At 46.0% G+C, this 23,520-nt stretch overlaps 1 protein-coding gene across 3 annotated transcripts in view; it reads left to right on the forward strand.

Annotated features, from left to right (window-relative positions):
* The first annotated feature begins 16 nt into the window (after positions 1-16).
* Positions 17-23,520, forward strand: part of LOC131883293 (probable nuclear hormone receptor HR3) — a 36,780-nt gene continuing 13,276 nt past the window's right edge. For 2 of the 3 annotated variants that reach the window (XM_059230732.1, XM_059230749.1), the window contains exon 1: positions 17-1,412. In XM_059230732.1, the coding sequence (XP_059086715.1) occupies positions 716-1,412 (697 nt within the window). In that variant the 5' untranslated portion in view covers positions 17-715. Of the gene's footprint in view, positions 1,413-20,358; positions 21,665-23,520 lie in introns of those variants that run through there. The other variant, XM_059230740.1, reaches the window with a different exon arrangement.

Below are 23,520 nucleotides of genomic sequence, written 5' to 3' on the forward strand. Positions count from 1 at the left end.
AAACTTCAGAGTATGATTTTCAGTCAGTCAACTTTGGCAGCCACTGCGGTACGGTGTACAGTACAAACTGGCAATTGAGACGGGAGCGACGGAAGGCAGTGGGTGAAGTCACAAACAACGGTCTACCCGAGGAATGACAGAGTGGTCTAAGTGGAACCGGGGAACATATTTGCATGGTAGACTCACAAGCCGGTTCCTAGGTTCCCAGCCCAGTGCTCGCCGGGTTCCTGCCACTTGGGGTAGTGACCCCACCGACTCGCCCACGTCTCTCGACAATTCCAAGGAGGATCAAATACCCGGCAAAATAGTCCATGTGGACTTGAGCTCCCAATCCATGAAGAATAATGGTCATACACATCCAAGAAAGTAAGACCTGGTCGACCGTTGTGATACCATTACAAATTGTCCATGGGTTTTCGGTGGCCCAGCAAGTGATCTATGATAGTGGTCAAGTGCCCTGAATATAAGATAAATTTCAGCTGTAGTGTGCTATTCGTTACCCACCAAGTTTAGGGGTGAAAGCACCTCCAGTGAAATTGATAAGTGGATCGGCATCATCATCATCATCATCATCGTTGATCGCATTGGGTTGGTGCTTAAGAAGTGTATGCTTGTGAGCCTATGATTTTACCAGAGAGTATACTTACCAGATTCAGTGAAATCCAACCCTTGATGGCGTGTTGTGCGAAATAGTGATACTCTCCTGGTGTTGTGAATGTTCTCCAACTCAGGCTACCATTTTACCTCTATTGAATCCTCAATTGCTCCAGAAGCATCCGCAGCCTCAACCAATTGGCCCGAGGTTGGTTCTGCGTCAAGCACTTCGACCTTCACTAGTCCTACTAGCCCCACCACAACCGACTCGATTGTCTCTGCTTTTACCTCCCAATGGTCAGCTTCGGCCTCTGCCTCATTTAGAAACTACAACCCTCAGAACCTTCCTCTGAGCCACTCCCAGTCAGTCATGGACTGGATGACCCTGTCTGGGTACCGCCTTCCAAATCACATGACTCCTTCCAACGGGTCCAACGCCAAGTCTGAGCCAGGCACTCCCTCGCCAGTTCCTTCCACGTCAGGTGGAGGACCATCGCTCTTGGAGGCGTGGCACCATCACCACCAGCAACAACAACAGCAACAGCATCAACAGCAACAACAGCATCAGCAGCAGCAACAGCAACAGCAACAACAACAACAGCTTCAACACCAGTCCTCGATCAAATTGGAGATCAACGGGGGCGGAGACAGCCATAGTAGTGTGGGCGGAGAAATCCCGTTCAATCACAGTCATTCAAATAACTCAACAACAAACTCTGTGGGCTCCCCTATGAGCGGGCTCATGGCTTCACCTGGCGGAGGAGGCGGAGGTGGCGGTGGCAGTGGACCAAGTATAGCATCACAAGGATCGATAAAAGGTATAGCCCACTTTTCTCTTTGATCAAGTGCCATTTGACAGACATGAGCAATTATAATTGTAACCGCGACCCCGTTATTCGGAAGGCCCTTCGAATATTGATAGTATGCTCCCACAATTGCATTGTCATTGCCAAGACATATCAACATAAACACAGTTGCTCTCATAGGAGGGATCGGGAGGTTCACCTGGATCTTTTAATGAGCTTCACAAACGTAGTAATAAACCTGTCTCGGCTGGCATCATAAAGGCAATACAGTCCCTAACTCTACCACTTAAATGTGAACCATTTTCCAAGGCACTTTTCTTCATGAATTCCTAGCCTCGAAGCAACATTTCCTGGATGGTGGAGACATTCCTGTAGACAGGCTCTTATCTTTTTTTGTCGCTGCTTGGACTCGGGCAGGAGCTCTCTAGAGGTAGTAACTCATTGCTGATTAGGTGAATGTCCTGGCATGTGACATGAGACATTCATCATAGCTTATTGAGATGATGCGCTTGTGAATGAACTGCAGAGGGTTTTAGCTCATTTTGCGGATCGCAATCTTCATACACAAACAACTGACCAAGCAGCCTACTTGACCTAGTTTCCGAGACTCTTGGCAAAAAATCTTTGTCAAGTCCCAAGCTATTTGCTGCAATCTGCTTGACTAGAACCGACACTCGACGGTGTCTTATCCTTAAAGCTAAAAAACTGTTCCCAAATGACCAGAGGGTTGTTGGACTTTGTTCTAACCAGTTTTTTTTAAAGAATCTGTTCGAGTGCTCGACGCTTTTAGATTGGATCAATTGCTCTTGGTCAAACTTCTTGGATACACACCAATTTCCTTCTTGGCCATGTGTTTGTGTTTGCTGTTACACGTAGTCCATTAACCAGGGATCAAAGGTCCCTCGGTCAAATTGATAAGCAATCCCTGAAGCATCAGGGAACGGGCATAATTGCATGCAATACATATCGAACACTTCCCGTTGCATTACACTTTTCCTTTGTGCAAAGATGAAGCTCCTCATGACTTGCAACTCTGTGTCAAAGGGGAATGACCCCAGGATGTCCGTTTTTGCGCGGACCCAGAAAACTGGCAGATTGTCTTCACTTGTCAGACAAGGCTTGTTTGATCCAACTCCGTCCAGTCTAGCCTCGTTTATAGGTGGGCATAGAGATAGTTGGTGGACAGAGCTTGTACGTTGCACCTAACGTGGACTCGTCGTCGCAAGCAATAAAGGCCACTCGCTCACTCGCGGAGGTCATGTCATTTTGTAGTGGAAGCGGCAACGTGGACACTCTTGAGTGCATTCAGATCTGCACTCTGAAGTCGAAAATCATGTGCACGAGCCAAATATGAAAAGTTCTCATGAGATGAGAAAGAGACAGCGATTTTAGTCCAATCAGCGGAGACAGGACACACTTGAGCTTCGAAATACCTTCATCAGCAAAAGCTGGGATTGGAATTCTCTGATCAGGTCTTTAAAAAGTCATCTCATGCCTCATCACATTTGAATCACTCGAGGAGGACATCATAAACCACGCCGTAAATGAGACTCCCACCCCCCCCTCCATCTATCTGCATGTCCTTTTGAGAGGAGCAAAAAAGAGTTGGAAATTGGAAGGAACAGCTTGGTACCCAACAGCTGATGGGAAGGCAAAGCTGCCTTTGCCACTAGCAAAAAATCCTCCCCCACCTCAAATGGACACTGACTGAGAGTAGTGGAGACTTGGGAGAGTTCTATACTTTTATCCAAGTATATAGTGGAAAGAAGGGGTCCGATAAGGGGGGAAGAGAGAGAATGTGGTGCCTATACTGCCGACTGTTCCTTGAAGTTCCCAGTTCTTCCACCACCTCCCTCGACCCCCCCTTGCTGTAGCGTCAATACTACTTCTTGCTCTTACCCCCTCCAATTCCTGCTCCGACTCTTGCTTCTCCTCTCGCTTGTGTTTCACCCTCGTTTACTTTCTTCTTTCTCCCGGGTCCCTGTTGGATAAGGCCACCCTTCATGCCTGCCTCAAGTCTTCAAAAGAAGGCAAGTTAGATAGACTCGGAGAGACTCGAGCTGAACCGACTCGAGTGCCGAACGTGATATGGGGAATGCCTAGGCAACATTTTGAGATCTCTCCCCCCTCCAACTCCTTCTCCCCAAAGCATTCTCAAGCCCTCCTCCTCCTCCCCGTTTCCCTCGACTTTTCGTAATATCTCCTTCCTTCATGTGGAGGAACATACAGATCGTCATTGGCAAACATACTCTAGAGTAATGAAAGGATTTATTCCTCAACCTTTGGCCCCTCCCCCTGTGAAGTCTCTGTGCCACCTTTTTGAAATCATCTTGACGAGGCATCCACAAACTAGTTATAGACGAGTCAGGCTTTTTATGATCTAGCCACTAGCCCTGATCTATGGATCATCATCATGCCTTCTTGCCTCCCCCTCTTCTCCCCCTTGAATCTCTCCCCTTCCCCCTTTTTGGCTTGGAAATGCTGACAGCCAACTACTGTGCCACTGCTGTTCGGTGAGGAGGAGTCTTACTTGTTCCATGTGATTCCACCACCAAACAAGCACCTTCACCCACTGTAGTACAGTGGGACTGAAGCCCTCACTTCCAGTGCTCCAAACCATGGTATGGACGTACCAGGGGCTCGTGGTGTTAGTGTTCTACCTCCACTTCCCCACCGACAGCTTACACTGTTCCAAGACTTGTTTCAGGTCCATGTTCAGATTAGCCTAAAGGCTTTTTCCACACTGTCCACACTGTCCAAGTCGACAGGAATTGTGGAGAGGGGGGTGGCTTGAGTATTGAGGGACTTCTGTTGCATGGGATGACCGTCTTCGTGAAGGCGGTTTTTTGTCGCAATGTTGGTTTGCTTTTCTGGTTTACAGATACCCCTTTCTAACAAGCCAGTCCTCTCCTCTGGTCATGGACGGTAAACCTATCAGTATCCATATAACGAATGATCCTAAGCTCACAAATGATTACAACCTTTCAAAGAACTGACAATACATATAAAACCTTTTTGTGAGGCCTTTCTATGGATTTGTATTTGGAAAATGAAAAGACCAACAACGGCTCTCGCTTATTGATTTGTGGCGTGAATGCTTCGTTATTAAACAAGATTGAACCCCTTTTAAAGGATGTCTCATCCACTAAATAGCGGCGTGGGTGCTCACTAATCTCGATTATCTACTGTTTGAGCAAATATGGACCCGGAAAAGTGGTATGTGGGATCGCCTCCGATCCCCCTGTTACTTTGCTTTCAACAACATCAAGATGGAAATCAAACAACCAATCGGGAAATGGTCCCTAGCAACCAGCGGGAAAGCTATTACCGATGGTTCACTTTTTCCTTGTGCCTTCTTCTCTCAAGATCGCCGAGGCTTTCTTGGTGTGGAAGGCCGTTGGCCTTTATCCAATGCCTCGTTCGTACAATGTACGTATTAGTTCTCCAGCGATCCGAGTGCATGCGTGCGTGTTTGTAGATGCAGCCCATCGCCCACGTCGCCACCCATCGCCACCCATCGGCCTCAAGTAAAGGAGCCTGGGTAGTAGATGATGATAGTCGTATTAGGCCGCTCCATGTACGTACTAAAGCTATGCGGAGGACGACGAGTAGGCATTGTTCAATACTCGGCCTTCTTTACTGAATGTCGTGCGCGGAACAACGCTCGAGACAGGGCTGCGTACGGACAGAGTACTGTACTCTTCATTATTTGGTGGAGGGTAATGAACCCGTAGTTTCTCTTGAACGGATCATAAGAGGAAAAAAAAGGTCCCATGAGGGTATCCTGAGCCAGTGTATATACGTTGATACTGACTGAGTGTGCTTGGATAATGCTTCACAATTAGGTATGAACTCTTGAGAGGGTCTGTTAGGACGACCAGCGGTCATCAAAACCTTTGCACCCCGCCCCCGCCCCTAAAAGAGATTTTGGGCGTTACTGTGTTCTCGGTTCATATTTTAGGTGAGCTCAGTTCGCTCTTTCGAAGCCAGATGGCGTTTCGAGATAGGCCTCTTGCTCATAGGTGGTTGAGAATCCACCTGAACCACGACCATCAAATGGTTTGGCCCTCTAACGGTACCGTCCTCCTCGAATTATTTCAGGTGGACCAAACGAGGCGAGAAAGACTAGAGTCAGTTATTGTGAAATAGCCATGGTAACTAACCATTGCTATTGTGCATGACAGTTGTCATTGGTGGCTGTAAAGAAAACAGTTGGCTTTGGTTCGAGCAAGATTCCTCTTTTGTGAGACTAAATCCCTTGATTGACAGACCAGTCAACCTCTCAGACAATCCTCTAAATATGGAGGGATCGGATCAACTTGCACAGTTCTGGTTTCGAGGCTCCGAGTTTTATGTAAAGTAGGCTCGGAACGCCAAGTCCGAGTTGGTATTTGGTTTACTGATGTACTGTAGTGATACTAGGACGAATTCTTGCAACATGTTCTAAACGAACGATTTAGCATGGCTCACGCAATTATTTGTAGGTCTTCAAGATTTCGGATTGATAGCGATAAGAAAATGCTTGCTTCTAGAGGAAACCTCTGTGAGTCACAAGTATTGCAGCTATTTCACAATGGAAAGATAGGCGCGACAGAAATCAGTCTGAACGACTTTAGCACAGGCTAGAAAAGGGCTTTGAAGTAAGATTTGCTTCTTTTACAATCATGGTAGAACACTTGATATTCAATTGAAACTTTGGAAAGATAGCATTTTTAGATTTGTCAAACATGAACATTCATGCACATTTGTCTTTTGCACTTGTTTGATTTGATCATTCCTAAGCATTGCTGAATTCTCATGCAAAACAAGAATTGTATCCCATTCACTTGTACAAAACAAAACTACCTTCAGCGATATTTGATTTTTTATGTTAGCAATGACAAGTATAAGTGTGTTGAGTCGCGAATACATCAACATGGCCTCAGTTTCCACGTTCAGTTTTTTCGTTGTGCACCTTGTTCTTTGTAAAATTGTGTGCTGATTTTAGACCACCTGTAAAATCTGTTATCGCAGTCTCCACCCATCACACAAAATCCGTCTTTGAAGCATGACAGGTATTTGTGCTTCATAATCAATGTCCATTTCAGTTCCAATTACATTTGGCAAACTCTTGCATACATGTTCGAATGCTACTCTAGTAAGTGCGAACCAATTGAGATAAAAAGAATGCATAGGTAACTCCATGATTACCTAAGATCATAGGGAACATTCTGGCCACCCTAGCATTTATTATGTCCAGCAAGGTGCTATTTTCTCTTCTACGTCTTCGTTTACTTCTCCCTTTTCCTTCCTGATTTCGAGGGCGGGAAGAGAAAGAGAAAGAAAGAAAGAGAGAGAAAGAGAAAGAACAGTGGGACGAGAGCGCAGAGAGTCGTTTCTTCATGGTTCGTCTCTCCACTTTAACAACGCCCTGGCAACTGAGAATTGAACAACCTGAGGAGGTACTCAAACGCGCAGTTGGTGGAGCTCTCCGAAAAGTAGGTCACGGAGGGTGGTTGTGTGACTAAGAAACACCCCAACATACTGAGCTCTCTCCTTCTCTCTTCCTCTCTCGCTCTCCCCCTCTGATTGCCTTCTGGATCCTCCCCGGTTATTCTTCTTTGAGCTCGCTTCCCGTTTGGAAGATCTGACTTCTGAGATCTGACGAATTCACCCGGGGTTGATGGGTTGATGGCGGGTTGAAAGAAAAGGGAAAAGAAAACGACTGCCAGCCCATTGAAGATGAGCAGCACCTTTTCCCTCCATTCTACAAGCTCTCTGGTTACCACCCACCAACCCAACATCACCTTAGGTACAGTCCTCCCAAAGCCATGTGAGAACCAGGAAGACTCTGGAGGAATGAAGGAATGTGTATGGAACTCGGAAGCGTTGTAAACGCGATTTGGCTTGAGCTGTAAAAGTAAAAGCATCGGGCTCAAATGAGAGCAGCCTTAAGATAACGGTTCGGATGTTTTCGGAACAAATTGAAGAATGTAATGGGATGTGAATTCACTTCCTCTTTGATACGTCCAATGCCAAATCTTCCTTCTGTTTCCTCTTCCTCCCTTGCCTTGCCTTCCCTGTGGTGCTTCTTGTCTTACCATTTTTGACGAGAACATACTTGATCTTATTTAGCCAAGCTCGCCAACAACTTAGGAGGCTAGAACCATCCATCGTTTGTGTGAAGATAGCGAGTTTTGATGATGATGAGAATGATGATGTGTCGCCAGACTCCTCGCCAGGCAACAGATTGCTAGACTCCTTTCGTTTGTTCGTTCGTTCGTTCGTTCGTTCGTTCGTTCATTAGGCTCAATGAACAAAGGCGAATCCCTTGGGTTGAGACGAGGTGAACGAACCCATTTGGCAAACCCAGCTTTGCACAAAACACCACACTTCATCCACTTCATCTAATCGCATTTAAAGCTTCCAGACACGCAACGGAAGCCAGGATTAGGAATGACTTTACTTTGTGTGTGCATGTGTGTCTATTTGTGTGTGTGTGTGTGGGTGGTGGTGGTGGTGGTGGTGTAGTGCTAGCAAGTGCTATGAGACTGAGTGGGTAAGTGAGTGAATGTCTATGGAGCGAATCTCGTTCAATGGGTTGACGAGACAAATGGGTTTGAAAATCGGCCCAATTTCTGCAAACTGCAGCAAGGCTGAATGATGTTGCCAAGGAAGAAGGATCCACTCCTGCATAGGCAAATCCGGCATTGCTAACGCATGTCAATGTCATAGGGAGCGTTTTTCATTTGATTTAAAGTAACGTGGTCCGTTGGTGCATGTGTGTGGACCGAAGTGAGTGACTGGGAGAAAGCAGGATATTCGTTAAGTCTTGGTAAGTTGACACCTCTTCGGTCGGGAAACTGAAAATGGACAGAATCATACCAGGATGTGGGAACGCCTCGGAGCAACCCTTCTTGTCGCAATCAACCGTTCAGCTACGATTGTTAAGTGGATAACGAACTTGAATTTTGAGATCTCTTGAGGGCGAGCCTCATCACCAAAGGTCAATCATATTCATTAGAATGGTATGAGTGGCAAATGACCTAGCAGATTCCTGCTCCAGATTCTTTTCCCAACTTCTAATGCAGTTTTTTTCTCCTGTCATTCTTGGAAAATTGGAAAATGAAGATCCCTAACCACAACCAATGACAATTGTGCTTTGATGCAAGCACTGCACCTTCTCAAAAAGTTATAGAAGACGAGAATTGGCACCTTCGCCTCCCTCTCTTTCCTATTTTATTGTGTGAAACGTATTGAAGAAGCTCTTGGCTGGTCATTGACTTTATGAGCAGAGCTTTTTTTGAGTTGTACGTTCTTCTCGGATATGTGTCTTTGCCAGTTCTTTGCCCATTCTTGGCAAGACTGGTTCCAGAACAGCCTCCGCAGCTTTCGATGATCAGATGCTCATCTTGCCTCCCCCCCGGAGATTCACAAACCCACCGACAACGATGTCATTGCGACTAGTACATGCTCGTATTTGAGAGCGAGTGTAAGCACATTCACTCAAGAGTAGTTGTGAGTCGTTGCGCTTGAGCATTCTCTTACTTGTCGTTACTTCTGAATGCTCATGCCCATCCATACATTCGAAGGGGTTTCTGCAGCTCACGAGCGACCAGAGTTCTTGGGAGTTTCAACGCTGAGCAGAAACACGAGAATATACGTCATTCCATCCATCGGCGGGTATGCCGGGTATCACTGTTTGCAGAAAGAGATGTAGTCGTATACATTCGTGGTGTTCTTTAATCTACGTACAAACGGCGAAGCCCAAGTAAACGAAGTGGAGGCGAGGACAGCTAACGGCAACTGAGGCCACTGCACTCAGCTGTGATTGTTCCATGCCTAGTTCGTTGAGCCGAAGCAGGCATCATGGCCACCACTACCACCACAACAACAGCTGTTGTTGCCTGAAAAAAGAGCTGTCTCGAGTTCGATGCCCCTAAACAGTCAGCTGTGCTCAGCTGATACATAAAAGGCTTCAATCAGCAAGAAAAAAAATAAGTATGTTTACTAACACAAACGCAATTTTAAGGGAGCATGGAAAGTGATTTAAACCAATGTCGTTCTTGCTTCTGGATGCTTTTGTTGGTATAGATATGGGAACATGATGCAATTGGTGGGGCAAATGACGGAAAAAGAGCAGTAGAAATTTCTTCAAATTTCAAGGCTCTTTTGGGAACGCATTCCACCATGAGATGGGCCTTCAACTTTCGTTGACACGTCATAAACAGTTGTTTTAATCGGAGTGGAACAAACACTTGTGGTTTGTTGTTGGAGCACTCAGTAATGATTTCACTCTTAACCAAATATTGATTGGAGTCCTCCCGCCAGTTTTAAAGGTTGACTCTACTGTCCTTGGTGTTTTGAGTCACTTGGATGAGGTTTGAAGTAGATCTATAATTAGGGCAAACTCAATTAACAAAGTCATCAAAGTTGGTCCAAGATGAATGCTATCAAGTGTCTTATTAACATTTTCTTCATAATCAATCATCAATAATAGGAGTGCTTTGAAGGGTACGTAACTTTGGAAAGAAAGATCCCGATTTGTATGAACACTATAAAGACCCAATGTTCCCAATGTTGCTATCGAGTGGGCAATTCGCCTTCCCTTAATCGAAAACCTAGGGTTTTACAACAACTCTTTCGTGCGACGGACTTTGGTATTTAGCGATCCCGAGAGCTAAAACGGAAATTTTGGTGAAGTACCTTATAAAACACAAGTTAGGACGTCACAAGTGGTGGCCCTGATTCCCCTGCATTTCTGGATTACTAAAGCAGGCGTGTTTTCTAAAAGTAGGCCTAAATGTGAGTCAGTAATAGATGACATACCATTGCCGAAATTGTATCTTTTTTCTGGCAAACAAGTTTCTGCTTGGTAACATGGCCCTTGAATTTGGTTTTCACGATATCACGGTTCATTCGCAGATCTTGTTATCAACGATGATTTGATTGCAAAGTAACGAATAGGCAATCGTAAAAAAAATTCAGCACGCTAAACGGTGTTTTCCCTTATCATAAAAGGAATTTGTGCAATTTTACTCTTTTGAATACTAAAATTGTCCTATTCGTAGATATCATCATCAGTCCAATCGTCAAGGCACAAATGGTTCCTTCCCAAAGAATCAGTCCAATTTGGTTCAAGTATACTTTTCTTTAGTCTTGATTGCTTTAACCTTAAAAGTTTCGCTAGCAAAGTAGAAAAAGGACACATCTATTGACGTGAGACTTCTTTCAAAAACTCTCACCTCAAGCTCGAGGTTTTTTTTTCAAAATTTGAAAAGTAAACGATGATATGGTTGAGCTGAAATCTATCCGTCATGTTTCCAAATTTACACATTTACTTATTAAAACAGTGGACACGCAACCCAACTTGATGAGTCAAGAAGACGTCGTCGAGAGGGGCAATGACCCTCTTGACTCATAGTTGAACAACAGTGGGAGAACTACTAGCTAATGCCTTGACTAATTCTCAAAGCCCTATCAGGGAACCAGGCAAGGCCTGGAATTCCTGGCTTTGTGTGACTGCACCACCCTGGATTAGTTCCTGGAATGGATCTTGATGAAAGTTGATTACCGGTTGGTTCAAGGACTTCACGAAACTCTAAATACTACTACCCACGGGCGAACTTGAGAGAAAGAGGGAAAAAGAGAGTCGTATCCCAACGACAAGACATATACTAGTCGTCGTAATTGTAGTGTAGTAGACTTCACTTTTTTCGTCATTCGCCTGAAAATAACCTCCGTAGTTCCTTGGCCTCTCCTCCTCTCATGAAGGATAAAGGCCAACGACCTCCCTTCCTCAAGGCAGAGGCGTGTGCGTGTGTGGATGTGTATGTGCAAGTTCAGTGGATGGAGGCGGCTTCTACTTCTCTGACAGCCTCGAAAAGCAGAGGACGATCCCAAGCGTCGGTCGCGCTAACAAGGCAGGCAGTCCCTCCACGTGACGTCACTGGAGGCTGGCCGAGGCTTGTGAGATAGCAGCCTCAAGCTGGCCTCGCGTGGATCGAGAGCTGCCCAGCAAAAAACATAGCGACGAGTTTTTTGTTCGAAGGACCTAGCAAAAAATCCTGGTTGTCGGAACAAAAAGTGTCTGGAAGGATTCGTTTTTTCATTCAACGAGGCGAGTGATAGGGATGAAGCTACTGCGCAGTATTGATGTTACCTCGCCTCGTGGGAGAAACAGGGCGTACGAAGAGGAAGGTGGCTTTCAGATGCTAATACAATTGTATGGTTTCAATCCATACCCTTAACAAGCCCATTAATACGAGATAGGCTCTTCGAGCTCGAGCTCTAGGGTTAAGAGTAAGTCTCTAGGCAATTGCAATGGCGAGAGCCGTCGTGACGCGGCGGACTCGCTCCTCTTCAAATGGAGAAGTCGATGACCCCGAAATTGGCATTCTAACAATCCCGAGATTCCAACAAGGTGATACAGGGGGGCAAGAAGGGCTTGATCGTTAACTCAAACAGACCTCGGAAGTGATCCAAGGCCGGGCTTTGACCCTCTATTCGTTCGTTCTCCAGTGGTTTTGCCAGGCTTCCAACCTGAATGAATTCCAAATAAGAGGGAGGAATGAACCCAGGAGTGAAAAACTGGTCTCATAAACACACGTGGTGTAAGCAGTAACCGAATAGATTCTCCCATAGGAAGCAAATTAAGGAGCAAAAACAATCTTGACATGCCAGAAATGCTTGCAATGCGCCATCATCCCAATCCCCATGGCTTGATCTCGCTCTCTTTCTTTCTTTCTTTCTTTCTCAGTTATACCCGCCATAAAGATCACGACTTTTTTCAACGGGTGTGAAAATGAGCTACTCAGACTAAACAGGCTTCTTTTTACAACTGTCCTGGCAAATGTGGGACAAAAACCTGGTGTCAAGTTAAATTCTGCTTTCGGAGTATTTAAACTCATAGATGGGATCGTTGACACTTTGATAGCTTGCCTCTTAATCTGCTTTGCGTAAGCTCCCGTTTCAAACGAGTTGTCAAGCGCAAATTATTTGGCGTACGCACCTCGCTCACCGTAGTTGGCAAGTGCAGCCTAAAGGCACCGTTATGCGCGAGCTCTCGAGTTCCTGGGCACTTGGCGCAAAAAAATCGCCCTCTTCAGGGGCCTTTCTGACCTGTCCCCAACTGATGGAGGGAAGGGAGTTGAGCAAGAGAGCAAGCAAGCGCGTCACCAACGAGCGCCTAAGGAGCTTCGACCAAGGGCCCTCTCTCCAGCACAGCTGCCATGCTTACTCATGAACGAACCTCGTGCTCACAAGAGAACCCCCCCAGATCCTGCTCATCAATCAGGAGGCCTTAATTTAAGGATGAACATTAGACTGTTCTTAAATAGTAGTGTGGCGGATCGTGAGTTTGTGGGCGATGAAGGATATCTGTCTTTCAAAAAAAAAAATTCTTCAAGCCCTGAAAAAGATCAGTATCCGTCTAATCTCTCACCATCTCTGGTAGCTTGACGGGCCCTCTCTCCTTCATGAGGAAAGCCTTCACACCACATGAATGCACACACGCACGCACGCATGCACTTTCCAGAGCAGAGAGAGACAGAAGGAGTAACGACGGTTGTGGTGGTGGTGTTGCTGCTGATGATAACAGCCACCTCCCGGTCAACAACCTCTGTTGTTGTTTCGGCTTAATACTAAAACCCAAAGACATTCGTCTTCCTATGGGAAGATGAACACGTATGAGGGGCCTATTTCGTAGCCCAAGGGGAAGGAGAGATACCCCCAACTTCTTGACCTTTGGAACTTAAATCCTGTACAGAGATACCGCATGAATCGCCATCTAAAGCACTAATACTCGTGTGTGATTGACGACATCTTACCAAAAGGGAATGAAGCTTCTAACATGAACCACGTGGTTGGTGGTCACCCTGGGATTTGGTATATTATCGTTTTCTTTTAACTCAAAACTCTCCCAGGTACCAGTTACCACTTACTACTTCCTAGCTACCGACTACCGACCGATTGACTGGCTGAGGGGCCTCTCGCTCAGCGCCGACTATTTTTCTCAACCAACATTGGATTTTGGCTTGCATGGTAAGACGTAGACATGGTAGGCCTGAAAACCATTTGGCGATGGTTCCTTGAGGCCATTTTGTGTGGGTCTGATTGGTTGGTTGGCTCTCCGATGAGTGCCCATGCTCTTACTAATGCCACGGAGGAATAAGTGTTGTTGTTGATGATGATCATGATGATGACGGTGACGGTGACGATGGCTGGTTGAGAACAGGTTGAGAGGGCGACTTGATTGCCTCGTCGAGGAGGCAGTAGTGGACCAATTGCAGGGTGCGACTGGTGGGTTGGTTAGTTACTGCATGGAATAGATGATTGCCAGCCATTATTAGCATTATCACTTTTGACTTGTTTACATGGCGTAACTTCACCAAAGGAACAAGCATACGCCTACCACATTGTCGTCGTTTTGTCCGCTAAGAAGAAGTAGAAACACAGAGGAACACATACGTACAGTAGAGAGAGAAACAGAGGTCATTGGACCCTGGTACAATTCAACTGTCTTGGGTTAGGTGGTATTTGTTCGAACGGAAAAGGACCAGGAACGTTAGTATCAAGTCTATAAACGGGATGATGTTTAAACACCTTAGCTCGAGTTCATTATTGGTGCTTCCAAACTCCACTGGATGGCCCCTGAGGAACCCCAATTTCAAGGTGCTCTTGCTGGCTTACTCATTGCCACCGTGTCTCTGCAATTTTCAGCCAATCCTCGATTCGTCACGATTGATTTTGACTGAGAGGCAAAGCATTCGGCTCAAGTAGTATTCATCTCTCAGTCAATGTTCGATTCACAAGACTCGAACGGTCTTATGGGGCGTTATGAAGTTCGGACAAAGCTCACAGACCTCTCGAATTGTTGGCTTAACAAATGAGTTGCACATTTCACCTTCGCCTTAACCATGTTTTGTGGTTTCGTTCACCTTGGCCACAAAAAACAAAAATCCATCACACTTTGACCCCCTCCCAATTTTGAAAGGTACATTCACTTGATGTACAATACATGTACAGTACGTACTCGCATCTGGGCTTTCTGAATAGGCCATTTAATGGCACTTGAAGCATAGCGTTGCCGTCTCATGATCTCACTGATTACCCGGCCATAAATCAAACGAAATTAATTTGTTTCAGGTGAGTCTGACAAGTCTTGTGGAATCTCTTGATGGGCCGACGGACTAATCCTTTAAACTTTTAATGACACGTCTAAAACAATTATGCATCATGCTCTAGTGAGTGTACAATGCCAAGCTAGGGCCAGGCTATGTGAAGACAGGTGCCGTCGTCATTTCGAGATCTTCTTCGATTGGTTCTTTCTCAGCAACCATCTCCAGAGAGTAGCACTACATTGTGAAGCCAATCTATGGTGACATCGACATTCAAGGTGCAAGCAATGCGCTCTTATCCATATTGAGATTCTCGCTTTTCTCGCAAAGGTTACAGTCTTCTCAACATATTTCCGTTTCCCGTAGTTTTCCTGGTCGTTACGACGAAGTCTCGGCAATCGTTTTCCATTAACAACTGCTAATGCAGATCCCTGAAAACATTCATGCTCGGAATATGAGATGAATTATCAGCAAAAAAACTATCGAGTTGACTTTCACATGTTAAGGCGATGCCGTGATGCTGGCCTGCTTCGGCCACGCCCACAGACGTGATCATTTGCCATCGATCATTTCAAGAGCGTGTCATCAGGGCAATCTCGGGCTGAAAGTTGGGTTGAGGTACGAAAAGAATTGGCGTGTTCACGATGCAAAACTAACACGTGTCTTCTCTGGCGAACCTGTTACTAAAGACCCATGCTCTCAATCAAGCAGTAGCAGACTGCCTATGCAATTAGCCTCCACATTCGATCTTCCTAACTGATTAAAGATCTTGGTTGTGGTAGTAGAATTCCGTGATGAAGCTGATCATGCCAGACTTTTGAAGCATCGGCGAGTAGGCTCACAAGGTATGCATCGAGTGTCATCTCGATTTACGAGTGTCGTCGCACCGCAACAGGTCGGAATTTGATTCGCCATTGTGAATGGAACGACTACGAATAAGACGAATAAGAAAAATAAGTGTGAGATCAAGCTGATCTCTCGGTTGGTTCTTCCCATTGAAACGAGATTTTGCAACAATAACAAAGCCATCACATGAGGCATGCATGAGCCGCAACTGACGTACTTTGATCCTCCCTCTTCCTAGTGTAAAGTCTCACACACACAAAAAAAAAGATCATGTACGGACAACGGTGTGGAGCGGGCACTATTAAAATCTAACCTAACAGCCTTTTCTGCGCCTTCTCTCCGTTTTTTCTCTGTTTCGTTCCGTTCTCCCAATCTCTTTCCTTATATATGAATGTGTGTGTGTGTAAAAGAGAGGGTGGGAGAGAGAGAAGAGAGAGAGAGAGAGAGAGAGCTTGGTTACTACCGTCTTTAGTCAGGGCCGTTGGGCGCTAGCCAGTTGCTTGCTCCCTTGCTTACTAGCTGCCTCTCAAGCTATCCAATGCATGTGAATATGTGAGAAGAACTGAGGTCATTGACTTCGAACGAACGAGTATGTACACATTGTACATTAGTAGAGTAGCAGTAGAGTAGTAGTAGTAGTAGTAGTAGAAGTAGGAGCTGTAGTTAAAGTTACGTTGGTCGTCGTCGTCGTGCTCGACGCTTCGTGCAGCGACGTTGCCGTCGTCGGTGACGTGATTCTCATGCTTGGAAACCCCAGCCAACGCCGCTGGATTGCAATACACATATTGTAGCAACACACACGCACACACACATATATATTTATATATATATATACACACACACACACACACATACACATACACACATATATATATATACACACACACACACACACACACACACACACACACATATATATATATATATATATATATACACACACACACACACCCATACACACAGCTCGAGCTTGTTTAGTGAATGTATCAGTGTGTATGAGTTGGTAGGCATGAATGATGATGTAGTGCACTGTACAACTACCGTGCACGACCAGTTTGTTGGTGTGTTGGTGTGTATACGTATATCATCATGGCTCGGGTATTGTACAAACGTATTCGTCCTCCGGGCTCGGGCAAAATCATGAGTTAGGACGGACTCGCCCGAAGCTGTGCCCGAAAAAGATGCACTCGCCGCTCGATGGAACAACAATCACTGCTGACGATGCGGTGGGACGGGGTAAGGGAGGGAGGGAGGGAGGAGGGACTTGCGAGTAGTGCAAAGAGCTTAAGGGAAACATATCGTACTCAAGAGGGCAGTAATGAATGATTGGTTTTATGAACTTCAAGAGTCGTGGCAAACGAGTACCATGTAGGTACAGTGTATATTTATGGCGGATAGCGACGGTGATCTGACCTTTTGGCTTTTGATCGGAAACCGAGCGAAGCGGGCGAAAATTTCGGTCGTTTACATTATTACCGGGCCGTGATTTACCGTTCTCGCACTGCGGGCCCGAATGACACTAACTCACGCACTTTTGTAGTGATTGCGAAGTGCAATGCCGATTGGCAGGCCTCGGGGCCCAGGAGCGATTTGCCTTCAAGGCAAGAAGAGCATGTCAAGCCATCGAGGGAAATGACAATTCCCAAACAAACGAATAGATCCGAGAGTTCGCAGTCCCAAGTTTAGTTGTCCATAGAGACTTGCGACTTGCGTCTGGAGATTGAGAGAAACGCTCTGAAGAACAAATTACTTATCATCGAACGCTGGCCAAAGTTCTGCCCAACAACTTGCATTCACTACTACACTCTCCGGAGTACAATATTCAACTGTTGTTGTTGCTGTTGTTGCTGCTCTGTCGGCCACCATGAATGGATGGATAGATGGATAGATCGTAGGAGCGATGTTTGTTTGAGGAGTTCTTTGAACCTAGACATGGCAACAAATCCCCGATGACGAGCAGGCCAAGTTGGAGATCTTTCCTTACGTTTTTTGTTCCGTTTTTCGCAACTTTGTCATATCATCACCTCCGGTCCTTGATCCTCGATTCCCGCTTCTCGACATTTCTCTTGGACAGTGCCTATTTGGATAGTTGGGAAAACATTTTTCCTCCAGAGATACATACTCCAATGATAAACTTAGTCTAGTGGTTCTGTCCGTCCTTACTCTTAACATACATTTACTCAAGCTTTCATTGTGCCAGCATTCCAATCGGGTTGAATAAGCATTTTTTTCTTCAAATGAATAAAACTGAACATATTAAATAACTTGTTCATTCCAAATCTCGGGATCATGGTGGAAGAAAAATGCTCTTTACTTTTCCATCCAAATAGCGATGCCCTAAACGAAAAGAGAAAAGTCAGCGCCAATTTGCAAATGTCTCTACATTCTGCATTCTTTTTTTTTTTTGTTAACAAATTCGTCTAGTCCGATTGTCGAAGCCCACATCTTCGACGATTGCTGTCCACGTTTGCAAATGTTCAGGAGAGTCGCCTGGAGAGGATTGGACAACGGTTCCTTTCAAATCGAAGCCTTCGGAGACAAGAAAATTGTAAGCTTTATGAATGGTTTTCAATCACAATAGTTTCCGTTGACTCTTACCCAGGTACTTATTGTGTGACTGATTGCCATTGGGAGTGCAACGAAAGTCGCCAATTACAGTTCCAACTTTGAAGTCGTCGTGGCGACTAAATCTAAATTGTCAAGCTGTCCAATCTAGTAATGAATAGAATGGAATGGAATTGCTGGAATCAACTTTTCCGTTTTCCTGCTCCCACTCGGATCAAAGTCCATGAATGATGATGAACTCGTCATATATGAGCATGTTTGCTTGCGTCTTTTTCTTTGTCTAGAATAGGCATCTTTATTGTCAGAGATCGATGTACTCAGACTCTCATTGACCATTCATAAGCAGTATTCATAAAACTGGAGTCGATTGAATTCAGATGTAACCGAGATCCATCGCTTTGTGGCAGTGAAAAGCTGTTTCATACTCGTGAGGCACGAACACAAGATGACTGGGAAACGGCAATTGTACTCACCACACCACCGGGGATGTTGAAAAGAAAGAAAAAAAGAACAAGTCGAGAAAATCATACGAGAATGCTTTTTCAAACCCAAAATGCCCTCTCTTCGCGCTCTCTTTCTCGGATCTCTATTCTCCAATCCAGGAGAAACTCCTTCTGGTTAGCAACAGAAGCCACTTTGGGAACGTTTACTCCAAAGGAAAATAGGGAAAATGCTTTGATTACTACCTTCAAATGTGCAGTAGTAAACGAATGCAAGGTAGGAGGGCCGTCTATAAACCCATTGATTCACTAACAATCACTTAAATAGTCAGGTTCTATTGACGTCGTCTCAGCCCCCGCTCATCCATCCTAGAGATCCCAAAGACGTTGAAGAAGTTTATGGTCAATACTAGAATCTCCAAGCGCTTTTTTATTGTCGTCCCCTTGAGATGAAAAAGAGGAAGAAGACGAGGACGAACTGTTAGAGTGCATGCACATTTGGAAGCGTCATCCAACGGTGATTTCTCGTGACAAATTCTGAATCTCCTCGGAATGTTGTCGTTTACGGTTTTCTCCAGAAGCCTCCGGGCGAAACAGACCATCATCTTCTTGTAAAGCGGGATTCAACAACGTATCCTCCTCATCTTCTTTTGGAACGAGACGCATGAAAGTAGACGGGCAGGACAACAACAACAACAACAAAAACCAGTGCCCAGAGTGATCACAGGGAAGAGCTTGGTCCTGTCGCTTCTTTTTTCCCGACTCAAGGTGGGGAGAAATTCCAAGATGTCGCTCATTGGAGTTTCTGGTAGTACGAGTAGATGTAATCCATCCGGGTAATATTTGAAGGTTTGCTTTCATCCCTCGAATTTGAATAAGACTAACTCCAGCCGCCATTGCTTTGGGAAGCTCTTGAGGAAGAGACGAAAACATCGGGGAAAATGGGCTCTTTTCTGGTGGTGTACCTTCGTACGTGCTGCCATTGGTGTTTCTACCATCAGGTTTTTCATCCAGTCTGAGAGACTGCCGAATAACGGTGCTCGATGACAGAGCGGGCGCTTCGTCAACTCTTGACGGCCGCAGCAACTTAATGCTAACAACAACAGTAGTAGCAGGTACAACAACATTAACTGGAGATCCCAAAGCTCATAAAAGCCTTCACTGTTGTTGTTGTTCTTGCAGTAGGGGCTGCCGCTCATGGCGTTGAAGGTGTAGAGGAGGAAGAAGACGGTGAAGAGCTTACTGCTGGAAATCTTTCCAACCGAGGGCAAACAGGTAAAGGGGCGGAGGCAGGATCTACGTACCACATGTACAGTAAAGAAGTCCATCAGTATATCAGAGAGTTCTTCCTCCACCATTACTTTTACTCCTACTACTACTACTACTACGTCCGTATTGTCAGGAAACACGAAAATGGTGCAACGCACCCACCCACCGACTACTGTGTATGTATGTTCAAATACGCTCTATGAAGGGGATCAGTTTTGGTCCCTTGAAATACCCCCTATTTCTTTGCCCACAACGGCATTAACATACGTAATGGCCATTCTTTTGACCGCCATGTCCATCAAACGAGCCAATTGCCTGGTAACCTGCGCCTGGTGAACGCAGGTCACCCCACGAGGGTTGAAATCGCCAGAATCTGATGGTTTGGATAACTTTTTCCTTTCGAGTTTACGGTAAAGGAAATCCATTTTCCTCGGCTTTCCATGACTCTGGTCTCTCCACGAGGAGAACTCAGACCACCTGTAGCGTCGGTCCAGTACTCTGTCAATGTGTACAAGCTACGTTCGTCCGTACGTAGAACTGAGCTTGTACCGAGGATTCATGGAGGGTGGTGGACTACCATAGGAGTCCGAGGGCCTTTCCTGGTACATGTTGTGATGTTGTTGCGGATGATGGTGCTCATCACCACCAGAGAGAGAGAGAGGTGGGTGCTCGCGGGGTAGTGCCGAGTTTGGTGCTCATACCAATCCCTCGGACCCGAAGAACGACCGTGGGTATGCCTTGGAGCCTTAGCTGAATAGCTAGTTGGCTAGCAAGCAGGGGCTGGTTAATGGTTGGAGTAGCAGCATTGGCTATGTTCCCGATTGCTGAAACGACAGCAGTGTTGATGCAGGTTGGGATTGTTGGTGTCTGTAGTAGTGGCGAGCCCATCTCTTGGTTGGGAAACCATCGATGGAGAGCCTCTTCTTCTTGTTCTCCACCTCCTCCTCTTCCTTCTCGATCTGTTTCGTGAGGGGAAGGCGAGCGACGGCGACAGCCAACACAAAACAACAGAGCTCTCCTCAGTTTGATCGCAAATGTGTGACTGAGCACATCATCGCCGTGCGGTGAATGGTGGTTCAACGAGAGTTGTAGTGTGCCGTGGTGTTTCATTTCAGAAGGAAAGAAATACGGAAAAAATTGGTGAGCCACAGCCATTGGTGTAGTGACACCCGATTGTGACGAGTTCGGAGAGTTGAAGTGAAACTGAATATGTTGATTGCTCACAAGCCCCCTGCCAAGAGATCAACGCAAACACGGAGCAACAATTGTTTGATCCAGAGCCAATAATAGTACAGTTAGAATCGGTAGCGTGTGTATTTGTGATCGAGTCGGCCAAGACGTGAAAGCCAACTTCATGTGCCGCAGATAATGGTCAATTCCTTGTTCTGCTCCAAGGTCGAGCCTTCCACTAGTGGTCAATCTAACGACATGGCTGGTGCCGATGTCGGAGGCCTCGCCATGCCTGATCTCGGCTCTACCGATCACCTCAATCTCGGTACTGACGACGACGTCAAAAATGGCATTGTCAAAATGGAATCCCTGGATGATTTTTTCATGAGCTGGGACGACCCCACCACCTTGAACGGGTCCAACCCATTCAACATGCTCACGCCGGTGAACAACCTTCAACCTTCGACCTCGTTTGGTCACAACAACCCGGGCCTGACTAGAGTGGCCACTGCTCCTGCTACCCTCTTGAAAGTGGAGGTCCCAAGTCCTCCCGATATCAAGCCCTCTTTCTCCCCCGGCTTAGCCCCGAGTAGTTCCCATCAGGACCTCCGGGGGCTGCAGACCTCCAGATTAGCTGGCATGACCACGATGACCGGTTCGACTGTTCAGATGACGGGTAAACTCACACCGGTGTCCAACTCCTCGTTGCAAAACCACCACACGGGTCTTCGCATTGTGATTCCTTCCCACCCTGATACCACCACCAACAACATTACCTCCCCCAACACGGCTCCTCTGAGCGCTTCTAGTGCGGCGAGTAGTAGTAGCGCTGCTTCCGGAACCGGTGTCACCAAGAAGACTGTCTTTACTGCCAAGGGTAAGTGTACCAACCTCAGAACGGCGAGCTACGTACGTCAAAGGGTGCTCTGATACGATTTCAATCGTCGCCTCTCGCTCTCCTTCCCTATGACAGGGATCTACGTCGTGTATCTCCTAGGATCACAAAAAGTGTCCCCAGAGACGAATTGGCCAAGCGTCAAGGAGTTGGGAAATTCTCAGATCTATCACGTCAATGGTTGTTAATTCCCTTTTGTGTTCTTTTCCCTGTTCGTTTTTGCAATCAGTCTTCGAGTGTGAATTATTACTTGTGCTCTGGCACAAAAAAAGGAGCACTCGAGTCCGATTTCAGCCATTGACACTTGCTCAACAATCCGGTGATGAAACGTTTTACATGGGAGATCAATTAGTCTATGTACGAATCGTCCCTGTGACACTACGTGTGTATGGATGTGTGAACGAGTGTGTTTGTATCGCTAGATTACATTCAGATGGCCGGCTAAACAAGGGACCAAATGACTCCCAAGCTATGTAGAAGTAAGGAATGGTCATGTTCGTGGTGAAATGACACCATCACCAGCCGGGTGGGTTTGGTTCCGACAAACTGAACTGTCACTCTTGAATTTGATTGATAAGAGATTAGCAGTACAGGCTGATATGGAGAGGGCGAACCCTACTACTGAATTTAAGCAGCCAGGGCATCTTCAAATTCCGTTATTGATCGCATCGGGGTTTAAGGGGAAGGGGAGATTAATCAAATTTCATTCCGAGGGTGGCGATTAATATTAGTTTGTTGGTTGATTATCAAGTGATCAACCATCACCATTGACATGGCGGTATTGTGCAAGACAACGGCCGCTGGTTGGACAAGTACTTTTCGTTCTGAAAGAAACCTGATCTGCAAAGTCGTCCCTAGTCTTCTTGGCGTTACCACATGTATGGGCCAGGCATAACACGAGTGCGTCTCGAGTACATACGAGTACCTTCTTGGCATCACCTGCCAAATACACACATGCCGACTACTGCTGTTACCACTACCTCTACCACTAGCACTACCACCGCTACTTACGTACTTGCAGTTTGCTGTAGTGAGCCAACCATCCGTTGGACGTATAGTACATGTGGAAGTGGCAAGAGACGCCACCGGGTTGGGTGTTATTTGTGAGCGAAATACACGGGAGCTCGCAAGGTAGGCCGAGCAGAGCCTAGTCACGTAACAAAAGTGAAAGTCCCATGTTTAGGAGTGCATTGATCCCGCCATGGGCCAACCCAACCAGCAAATGCGACGAAGGTGGGAGGGAGGATCCATCCACAACCAAGTACGACATCAAATCTGCTTGCCAGACTTACGAGACTTGCGAGGCGTGAATCATTTTTGGACAAAATATAAGGCACCAAAAAAAAGTTGATGATCCCTTTATCTTAGATAGGTCTGACTAACCTGCCACGTCATTGGTTTATGAGCTTCATGACCCGTAGCTACCTGGGTGGGAACACGGAATTTGTGAGCTTGATGGTGCAACTCTGCACTTGCAAGGAGCACTTCATAAAGCACACATCATCTTTCATCACGGAAAAGAAATTACCGTTATTTCCTGGAGTTGCCCGCGAGTTGTGGCAGAAATGTCATTAGTCGAGAACATTTTGCCGTCTCGTTCGTTGCCCTCCATCAAGGATGATGCTGGCAAGAAGAGCTTATTTGATGAAAAATGAGATTTGAAAGCAGTTTCTACATGTTCTTTGATGGAGATGCACTATCTCGTTTCATCTTCGCATTCAATTTGCATTGTTTTCAACTTAAGCCAGAGAGAAAATGCTCTTAACCAGCCAAGCAAGCGGTTTGACTCTTCGTTGAGCTCCTGTTATTAGACAGTTTTGATGTGTTTTTTTTTTTGT

The sequence above is a fragment of the Tigriopus californicus genome, chromosome 1, assembly GCF_007210705.1.
Source record: "Tigriopus californicus strain San Diego chromosome 1, Tcal_SD_v2.1, whole genome shotgun sequence".
Lineage (NCBI taxonomy): Eukaryota > Metazoa > Arthropoda > Copepoda > Harpacticoida > Harpacticidae > Tigriopus > Tigriopus californicus.